Consider the following 11103-nt stretch of genomic DNA (forward strand, 5'->3'; position numbering starts at 1 on the left):
CACATCATGTCGTAGTGGCTGGAGTCCGATCGCATTACAATGGTTTCATCGACAACTATATTATACTATCATGGTAATCAATGCCTGATTCGCATGGAAACGGTTTAACCCACACATCATTACTTTTTTTTTAAGTATTTACATGCTATGATTTGATTGTTTATACTTACGAATAACATTTTTGCGGTTTTTCTTATATATTATTGTAGTGTCAAAACTAGTGATTTCTTCACTCAACCTTGTGTTGACAAATATATATTATGTATGCATTTGCAGGTTATCAGGTTGGATTGTTTATCAGGATGAAGATCACTTAAAGATGACTTTTAGGATATAAAACTTATTCAATAATTATTTGATCTTGTTTTGTAACTTCTTTATACTTGATGCACTTAAATGTAAATTGTTTATTTAAATAAATTAATTAGATATTGTCACTTTGCAATTGCATAATAATACCTTGTGAGCTGTGAACAATCAGTTAGCGCCCATACATTTCCGTCTTAGGTTAGGGTATGACAAGCTTGTCATCCATTTCAAAGACTTAATGGTGGAGATCAAGTCTTGATGAGAAATGACGTTTAGATTGGTTGTTCTTTTGATGGTAATGACACTGCTATTCCATGTATACGGCAGTGAATTTAGCAACTTGTAGTTAATCTCTGACACATCATTGTTGATTCATGCACTTCTCATCTTGGTAATCAACTTCTCAAATCTCCCTATGAGATTTCCAACTGACTCTCATTGAACATGGTTGAACATGTTGAATTATCCCTTCAACATTTCCTTTCTGCTACTCCTCATCTCTAGGTTAACTTCAAACTACTCAACCAAGGCATCCCAAAGGCCTTTGACAGTTGTGTGTTCTCTCAAAGTTTGAGCTATATCATCAGCCTGACATACATTCAACACACCATAAGCCTTTTCATCTTAAAGAAGCATTTTCTTATCATCATCCATATAACCTTTAGGAGGGGAAACAACGGGCCCTCAGGTGTCATAGTTGTAGGCTTGTGAGGACCATTCTTAATAGATCTTAGGAGAGCAAAGTCGGTCATTCTTATGTAGTTCTTGGACCTCCATTTGAAATCATCAAAGTTGCTTTTAAAAGACATCAACTTTGGAGGTTTTGTGGTGGTTCCAGCCTCATTTTCCAGCATTAGACAACTTTTCAACATCAACATTGGAGGTTTTGTGATCGTTTGCCATCTTCTTAATCAAGTTGGGAGTGAAACAGATTCTGTCCAGAAGCTCTAAGTACAAACGGATTGAGTTTAAGTTTAAACGAATCGAATTCAAATTTGAATTGAATCGAACGGTAAACGGATAGAATCGAATAAGAAATGAATCGAATCGAATTGCAAATGAATCGAATCAAATGAATACTCGATTTGATTGGTTTGAGATTTCGATTCGAATGGTTTCTAATTTTGATTCGATTGGTTTGTGATCTCGATTTGATTGGCTTGAGACTCGATTCGAATGGTTCGGAAATCGATTCGATTGATTTTCCAGAAAGTACAATTTTCACTTTTTGCATAGATTTTCACCGAAGTACACTTTTTGCCATTTTGGGAAACTAGATTCTATTAAACCAAGATCTTGATACACACTTTAAAAACTTTGAAACACAAACTCCGAGCTTATACAAACACACTTTTCAAACCCCAATATCGTTAAGAACACACAAACACACTTATTTCACCACTTTTAAGCTTGCAAACACAATAGTAAGCCCGAACCCCACTTCAAACACTAGAAAACAATTCTCCAACACTCAAACAAGATTAAAATCCAAGGTCTTGACTCAAGAACTACAACTAGTAGAGCCAAAAGCTTTTATATCAATTGTAGGTCCTAAGAGCACATCAAACAACAAAGTTATTGAATCAATCTCTAACTTCAAGCTAACGGAAAACACTTGTAGCCAACCGAGATCTCGGATCTTGTTGGTATTGGTTTATACCGAAAACAGTAAGAAAATACAGAGGAGGGAGGAGTTGGTGAGAGGATAAGATTATATGTTTTCAAAAGGTTATGTTGCATAGATATTGTTGCACTGTTTATAACCCAAAGATGAGATGAAGCTAAAATCCTCATTAAAACTAACGAAGTTTCATATTTGTATGTTCTAATGTTTACAAAGTTGGAGACACTGAAGCTTTACAAAGCAAGAGTTTTGTATATATCTTAACTAAATTCCGATAAAGTCAAAACATTGGAGCTCACCAATGTTTTCAGATGATGATGCAATATGGCCTCGCGTATAATATAAGTAGCCTTGTAGTATACAAAAATGGCGTAACTTCACATTAATGGTACAACACTTTGTAGTTGAAAAAAGACGTAGTTGCAAAGTATGTAATGACCAATAATTTGGAGAATAACGTGAAGAAGTCAACTATTGATCGATCTATATGTAAGGATCTTGTTTGCAATTAGAGATAGAGTAGATGATACATTTAAGTATACCGTTGTATAATATTCTACCTATAATGTAAAAATACATGTTTATTAGATGTCATTGGAATCGTCAAGCAACACCTTAGGTACATGGCGATATATTTAATCAAGAAAATGTATATACTCACTTGTTTATTAGATGTCATCGGAATCGTCAAGCAACACCTTAGGTACATGGCGATATATTTAATCAAGAAAATGTATATACTCACTTGTTTATTAGATGTCATCGGAATCGTCAAGCAACACCTTAGGTACATGGCGATATATTTAATCAAGAAAATGTATATACTCACTTGTTTATTAGATGTCATCGGAATCGTCAAGCAACACCTTAGGTACATGGCGATATATTTAATCAAGAAAATGTATATACTCACTTGTTTATTAGATGTCATCGGAATCGTCAAGCAACACCTTAGGTACTTGGCTATATATTTAATCAAGAAAATGTATATACTCACATAAACGGGAGTTCCTACTTTTCAAACTACAGAATTTTTTTATTTTTTTTTTTTTGAAACGTACGGAAATATGAAACGGGATAAAGAAAAATTAGAATTAGATAAGTTACAAAAGACATGGTTGTTTTTGTTAAACATTATAAGAGTTAAGTAGTTAGGGATGGTGTGTAAGATGACAATAGACTAACTGATTCCATTCCATTGATCAATAAAAATTATAATATATAGAGATGAATCGGGCTCGTAGCTGCCCGATATTAATAAACCATAAATACCATAATATTGTATTATTATTATTATCTAATAGTATATTAAGTATAAACACTTGTACATTACAGAAGAATCGTATAAGTATGTGAGTGATACAAAATTGATAAATAATATATAGGAAATAAATGGTACGTGGTCAATTATATGGGTTTTGTCCAACAGCCAGTTTTCATGTTCATATCATTCCAAGTTATTCTAACAAAATCACATAGTGGTTCATCAAGTCGGCTATCCCAAGAAATTACAATACACCAATAAATATTGTTTAATTTTATTTGACCTAAGGTGCCAAATGATGTTACAAATTATGTAACCCTAGACTCAAGGTTTTCCTCCATTTTTATACCATCAACAAGGCTAGTTTTCATACTAGCTATTAGTTCTTGCATCTGCTCCCTTGAATGAAGTGGTGAAGGGTAAACAAAAAGACAATCCAATTGTCCATCCACCACCGTGTCGAAAATGGCTATGGACGGGCCTACTCCATGAACCGAGGCACACCCAAGATAGTCGTCTAGGGAAAGATCCTGTCTTATTTCCCTAGACGTCTCGATGACAGGATCTTCGAACACAGTTACCAATGCGGTTCGCAAGGAAGACTTTGGTGTCAAACTTGGGTTGTCTACAGCCTTGGACATGAGGAAGTTTAAGTCAGCAATATCAGTGAAATGCTTGTTGTTGTTCTTAGAGCTTGCAAATGAGGTATAACTTCTTGTTGCCAAGTCCCATAGGTTTTCTCCTCGTTTCACTTCTTGAATTGTGTTGATGGCAGAATGATAAAATCCTAGAAATCACACGAGCGATGATGTAGACATAATGTAATTATATGTATCCAATACATGCATACATCTAAACCATATTGCAATATTGGTTGGTTGATTACTAATAAGTTGTACATAATATTTTGTTTTATAGCAAAAGGATCAATAGTAGAATTTATATATATTCGTATTTTGCTACCTTTATAACGTATTGAAATCATGACAAAAGCGTGATCAAATTAACAAATATCAAACGAGACGAGTTGCAAATCAGACATGCAACCGACCCCACATGTCGGGCTCGATGAATTTTTGGGTTAATTAGTATGTGTTTAGGATTCAACTAAATAATTTTAGACATTTTTGGAAGTTCTTGAATTACCTCAAGGCAATTCGCTGCCCCACCAAGATCGCTTGGGAAGAAAGCGAACTCGACTGAGTTAGATGAAAAATATAAGTGGGTGACTGGTTAAGCTTGGTGAAAATCTTTATGAAGTTGGATTGTTACCCAAACGAACTTGTCGAGTTCACTTATCACAGTAGCAAACTAAAAGATATGTTACAACTTGATTGAGTTTGCTTGCAAGGTAGTTAACGGTTAGAATTACAAGGAACTTAAAAACCGCCTACAATGATATTATAAATCACCTACTCATTGAAAAACAAAACTATATATAGTTTCTACTTGGAGAATAACTAGCCCATTTTGTGAGCTTAAAAACCATCAAGAACAACAAGTCATCTCTAAATATATTTGAATACTTCTGTCTTGTTTTATATATACTACAATTTTGTTTGTATGATATACCAGAAAAACTTACCCGAATGATGTTGAGATAGAGGTGGCTGGAGGTAAGATCGACAATCGTTTAAAAACACCACTCCGTACTTTTTCCGGTTGTTGTTAGGGCGGCGCTTAGAGGAATAAACTGCCATTAGAGTCACAGCTGCCAGTACTCCACATAACTTGATTCCTCTTGACTTGCAACCCTATATATGTAAAAATAAGGAAACTTCAGTTGCTTGCTTTGTGATGATTAATATGATAATCCAAAATCTATGCACATTATAAACTTTATTGATGATTTAGAGTTTTGAATTCTGCTAAGTAACTGATCCCAGAGTTAGCAGACTCTTACTAATTAAAACAACTAGATGAGGGAAAACATGAAAGAAAAGGGCTCTATCAACATAAAACAAACATAACTTAGGTCTCGGCAAGCCATTTTATGTAGCAAACCACAATTAATAGGCAGTTTGGCCCATCTGTCGAACCCAAACTCCATCAATTAAGGCTATAGCTCCCATGTCATTACATAACATTTTTCCCCCAATTTGAGAAACTTTTAGTTCCCATTTTTAGTGTAACGCGCGTGAATCACTTATTTACTTGATTTATCATTTCTTAAATTATGTGCTCAAATTCAAGTTATATAAGAGTGTGTAATTTCGAATATTTAATAATACCTGTGTAACACATAACAATAATTATGAAGGCCGGTTTACTTACAGCTAGTAGCATCTGAGTTTCTTGTATGTTCATCTTCAACCTCACAACTTCAGAATGCAAAGGCCCTTTGACATCTTTAAACTTCAAATTCTTTAGCCTAAATGTGTTAACCGAATATGTCACCATATCCTTCCCATGTTCCCACATCGTCTTCTTAGCCTTCCCAACTGGAATAAGATCTTCCAACCCCATATTACCCTCCTCTTTATACCCTCCCCCAACTCCCCCTCCCATAACCTCCCTCAACTCCTTAAGCAACGACACCGCAGAGGTCCGGTCACAAACCGCGGTGTGCAACCTTATCACCAGGATCCATTTCTGGTCCAGAAGGGTATACAGGTTAACAAACCATAAGTATAGCCCTTGGTTGCACAACGCGCGGTTAGCAGCACTAGACCACTCGTTGATATTAAGCTCATGCTCAACGATTAAATGTAGTGGAGAGAGGGAGGCGTTGGAGGCTTGGCTCGTGAGGGTGCGGAGGAGTTGGGAGGTTGTGGCGGGTGTGATGATGTTGAGATGGAGGTTAGGGACCGGCGGGTTGATGATGAAGGAGGTTGAACCGGTGGTGGTGTTTTTGTATAGCATTGAGTTGAGGATTGGGTGGTTGTTTTGGATTTCTTGTAAGGCTGTCTTTAGAAGAGTGATGTTTACAACTTTGGAGGCTTGCAACGCCAAAACGGTTATCCCTGTGCCACTAGCCACAGCCTTGCACCAATTTTGTTCGGTGCTTCCAAGGTTTCTTGAGTTTGTTCTCGTTTCCATTTGTTTTCTTACTTCTAGGTATATATGTCTATATCTATATATAGAGAGAGTGTGCGTGTGGTAGCGTGAAGAGAGAGGTGTCACAAGGTGGTATGAATGTATGATCAACCTAGTTAACTAAGGTGGTTGTTACTTATAGAAAAGGATAGTTAAAGGAGTCTTTGCAGTTATGTGTACTTTATGAAACACCCCTAGGGTACTAATCAACTTCCTTACTGATTTAATATTACACGGCCGTATATAAGTGTATGATTTGGTGGTATACGTTTGTATAGGATTCGTTCTGAAATTGTACACTCTTGTATATATAGGGCTTTTATATGCCCACATAGACAGGCAATGTGATTGTATACGTTTGTGTAGAGGCATACAGGTTTTTAAAAATGCTATACGCACACATTTTGTATGACTAAAATGGTATCCTATTTATTTGTTTTGTTTTGTTTTATAGAATATTTGTAAATTTATAGAAGTCTTTGATATTAATCGCCTAAAGTGTCTTATGAATTGGAATAGAAAGAAAGTGTTTCGATTACAACTTAGGTATATTAAACAATATTGTTATGAAATGAGTTGGAATTAATCAAAAATAATAATCTTGTTGCCTTTGGGACTTGTTCCATGATATCATTGTGATTGTATGATAGCTTTGAAGTTGTGACCTAACGGTTCTTTATTCATATGATATTCATGATTATATTTCTCCAACCTTCCTCTTGATTAAAAACTTATTATAATTGTTTGATACGCATCTAATTCAAAAGGCTACAAGAATTGTAATAAAGACCGAATTGTTATATCAATATAGACAAAAATGTTCCATAGACGGTTTGCATAAATCTTATAACACAAATTCCATCATCTTGATTGTGACTTCAAATGTTCTTCCCTATATTTATTTATTTTTAAGATTCTTTTTAATTATGAAGCATGTGAACAGTGGATTTTGTTAAATTACGCGTTTATTTAGATGCCTAATCACTATTTGTTTGTTAATTGCGTATTTGTGCTTCCCATTTTGATCTCATATTCAGTTTTACACTTGCATTGTACAGAAAGGGTGAACCTTGTAGCACCTGTGCGGGTGTTGCTATGTGACCTAAAGGTCACAGGTTAGAGTCGTGGAAACACCCTCTTGCACTAATGCAGGATAAGGATGCTTACAGCATGTCCAAGTCAGCCAGACACCCCTGACCTATGCATGCGATAGCTTCGTGCACTGGGCATGGTATTTATTACCGCCTTTGGAAATTAATCATGGCACGGGATTAAAAGATATCGAAAACTCAAGAATGCATTGTTATACTGTACCATACAACACAACAAACACATCCATATTCCACATCACCCACTTTTGACTATCCTTGACCTTGACTTTAACTTTGACTATTCTTGACTTTGACTAAGCCAGACCAACAAGCTTCTCACTAACCTCCCACAGCTTCCGAGCTTTCTCCGCATCGCTCGCTTCCTGCGAAAGCTGGTTTTCAAACGAAGCCGAGTTTTTATTCCAGCTCCAGTACACACCCGACTTCGTTAGGCTCGAATCCGTTACAACCTGAAACCAATTAAATTCAATATAATAGTAATATTGTATCATCAGCATTGATCAATTGTACCTCATGCTTAAAAGTAAACTTGTACATTAACCATTATAACCGACCTGAGCTAGTCGGTTTCCCGCTTCCTCTTCCGACACATACCCTTTCGTGATGTATTTTTGGAAAGGCGGGAACAGAATCCGAAACAATGGAATATGTTCCCTGAAAAGCCCGGTTGTGGCAATGCAACCGGGGTACAGGGACGAAAAGGTAATTCCAGTTTCCTCATGGTACCGTCTATGGAACTCTTGCATTGTTAGCATGTTGCATACTTTGCTGTCTTTGTAGGCCTTAGCACCGTCAAACTCGCCTCCATCAATCATGGCCGAACTGTTGAGCCCGTTTAGACCCCCAGCTAACCCTCTTAGGTCCCCCAAGTTAGCCTTCGGTGGCACGTTTCCAGCCAACGTGTTTGTGTTTCCTACAAAACGTCAACAACAAAAAGTATGAGCAACTTAAAAATGAGTAACTGTACTTGAAGCAACTAGGCTTAGAAAAGCGGACTAAAAAATGACCAAACATAAAAATGAGGAACTTATACTACGTTTGGAGTTACAGAACTCATAAGTAACGAAATGTCTAAACAGGCCAAATAATAACTCAAGGTCCTAGTTTCATCATCCAGGCTCCGGTTTTTTGATAGTTTTAATATATATCCTTTTTACAAAAACTCGTAAATGTTTAGGCTTTAGCACAAGTAATTTGAGCATTTATCTGGTTAATTTGATTCTTTTCATGGGTGGGTACGGGTCAGTGTTGAGCTCAAACCAAACCAAAAATTTGGTTTTTAGTTTTAAAAACCGCTCATTTCGGTTTTTTCAGTTTTCTATTTGATTCCGTTCAGTTGCAGTTTATCCGTTTTATCATTTGGGTTTAGTCATTTTTGGGTTGAAAAATATCTAACCCGATATAAAGAATTTGGGTCTAAAATTTTGGACAAGAATCTTTATATTAGTTAGTGATTAATTGATTATTAAACATTTGAGCCAAAATAGTTGGGTTGCATTCGGTTTTTTTGGTTTTCTGTATGGGTTCGGTTCAGTTCGGTTTCAGTTTTTCAAGTTTAGCATTTGGGGTTAGAAATATTTGGGCCAGAAAAAATATTTGTGCTACACAATTATACATTTTTTATAATCTATTTAGCATTAATATTAACAATGAAAATCCCCAAATTCGCTTCTGTTTGGATTTTCGGTTTTTAATTATACTATCTATCAAAGTCTTATAAATAATGTTCCTTGTTACCTGTTATGGAGCCAACAATGATGAGTCGTTTTTGTGGGTAATCCGACTTCTTAAGGTCATCAAGCAACAGCCTCGAGAGCAAAAAGTGACCAAGATGGTTAGTCCCGACACTAAGTTCAAAACCTTCGGCGGTGTAAGTTGGCTCTTTCGCGGTAGGCAAATAAACCGCAGCATTATTCACAAGCGCATCCAGGGGGCGACCAGACCGTCTAAACGTGTCCACAAATTGTCTAACACTGTCGAGAGACGAAAGATCAAGGTGCATAACAGTGTAGTTTTCTTTACTTATTCCAACCGATTTAGCCGCCTTCTCGGCTTTCAAAAAGTTTCTACAAGCCATTATTATGTGCCATTTGCCCGTGTCGGCTAAAGCCTTTGCGGTGGCCAGACCCAGACCCGATGAGGCTCCAGTAATTATCACATTTCCCTTACGAAGTGTCTTCTTTCCGTCTGGTGCGGCTTGGTTGACCGACGGGGCTGCTGTTGCTGTTTGTGCACGAATTGATACCAATAATGGCTTCCTTTTTAGCTCCTGCAATTAATCAAGTCAACAATAACCGATGATAATTAGGCATGAAAATGAACAGAACGAACGTGACGGGAGTATGTTAATTTTTGCTTGTTTTAACTTTTTCCAAACAAACAATTGGACATGAACAAGTAAACGAACGGGGTTTTGTTGTTTGTTCGTTCGCTAAGAAATTAATGTGTTTGTTTTTGTTAATGTTTGTTCGTTAACATTATAAACAAACGCATACAAACGAGCATAATTGAGCGAACTTCAGTTAAAAGTAAAATGAACATCTATCTGTTGGGCTTAAATATTTAATAAATCATTAACTGGTGATCTTTTGTTATTTTAATCTAATAATACTCAAAAGAACTTAAACAAACGTAATGACATAGATGAATGTAAACAAACATAACCGAAGAAATATAAACAAACATAAATGATTGAACGAGACATGTGTGCATGTTGGGTTGTTTAACTAAATTAACAAAAAAAAATGTTTGTGTTTGTTCATGTATTACATAAACAAAGTTCTGGTCGAACGGTTTTATGTTTAGAGACCATATCTGACCCGAACTGGTTCCAAGCTGGACCCATGGTCCTATGTTTAGAGTTAATAATTGAGATGCAATTAAATTAGCTAAAATAGGGAGGGTTCCAATTGAATCCATTAGAGATAGAGAATTGCATGGTGGCATATCTTCAAAATGAGAGATAAAAAGATTACCTTTGTTCCGATTAAAAGAGGGCTGAAATCAGATTTGACATTTTTAGAAACAAAAGCTCCATTCCCCTGTTTCACCATTACAAATCAACAAATAAATAACTGAATGAAATATACGAGTATAAATTGGACCTCTTTGTGAACAGAGATTGCACAAGGAAGAAGAGAAGCTTGAAGAGCCATGTATATACTGATGGTTGGGCTTGATACTGTGCAATGTGTGTGTTCTATTGCTGGTCGGGGATGATAAGGTTGTTTTCGGTTATGTTTGTAAAAAGCATGATATTGCGTGAATTTTGACTTAATTTTACTAACTTTGTGAAAATGGCATTAAAGGTTAACCAGACATCATGTGGTGACGTTGATAACCGAAAGATAATGTTATATGCATCAATCGGTTGGGGTCCTAATGATTGAGTGTTATGTGGCTTACGTCTAAGGTTTGATACAAAACCACTATCGAGCAGGGGGTTTCACTGGAATCACCTATAGAGTAGAGATAATGTTGTCTACATCTTATCCTCCTCAGACCCGACTATAACTTTGCTATTCCTAGGATTTACTGATTACAATCAAGGTTGCAAAAGTCGCTAGGCGGACCCTAGGCGGCCGACTGGGGAGTTGGGTGTACTCGGAGTACTCGGGAAGTACTCAGACATGGTAAATATAAGAAAATTAATTTTTGGATATTATATATACGTCAAATATCATAAATTAACAAATACTGTAACAAAATAGGTAATGATCAATATAAATAAGATAAATACATTTTTAAATAATAAATTA

General features: G+C 36.1%; 2 protein-coding genes across 2 annotated transcripts; both read right to left on the minus strand.

Moving 5' to 3' along the window:
* Window positions 1–3493: 3493 nt before the first annotated feature.
* LOC143621378 (uncharacterized) lies at window positions 3494–6406 on the minus strand. Its single transcript, XM_077092819.1, has 3 exons — window positions 5472–6406; window positions 4783–4951; window positions 3494–3984 (listed from the first exon to the last, which is right to left on the minus strand). Exons 1-3 carry the CDS (start codon window positions 6234–6236, stop codon window positions 3506–3508), a joined length of 1413 nt encoding a protein of 470 aa, XP_076948934.1. The 5' UTR covers window positions 6237–6406; the 3' UTR covers window positions 3494–3505.
* A 1098-nt stretch (window positions 6407–7504) lies between these two features.
* On the minus strand, window positions 7505–10510 carry LOC143622149 (protochlorophyllide reductase-like). The gene is made up of 5 exons (XM_077093378.1): window positions 10450–10510; window positions 10321–10386; window positions 9083–9614; window positions 7900–8258; window positions 7505–7794 (listed from the first exon to the last, which is right to left on the minus strand). The coding sequence occupies exons 1-5, from the start codon at window positions 10498–10500 to the stop codon at window positions 7639–7641; spliced, it is 1164 nt and encodes a 387-aa protein (XP_076949493.1). The 5' UTR covers window positions 10501–10510; the 3' UTR covers window positions 7505–7638.
* Between the last annotated feature and the right edge of the window lie 593 nt (window positions 10511–11103).

Source organism: Bidens hawaiensis, unplaced genomic scaffold (assembly GCF_021521415.1).
Source record: "Bidens hawaiensis isolate Kalapana, Puna unplaced genomic scaffold, B.hawaiensis_p1.1 tig00000326_1, whole genome shotgun sequence".
Classification (NCBI taxonomy): Eukaryota; Viridiplantae; Streptophyta; class Magnoliopsida; order Asterales; family Asteraceae; genus Bidens; species Bidens hawaiensis.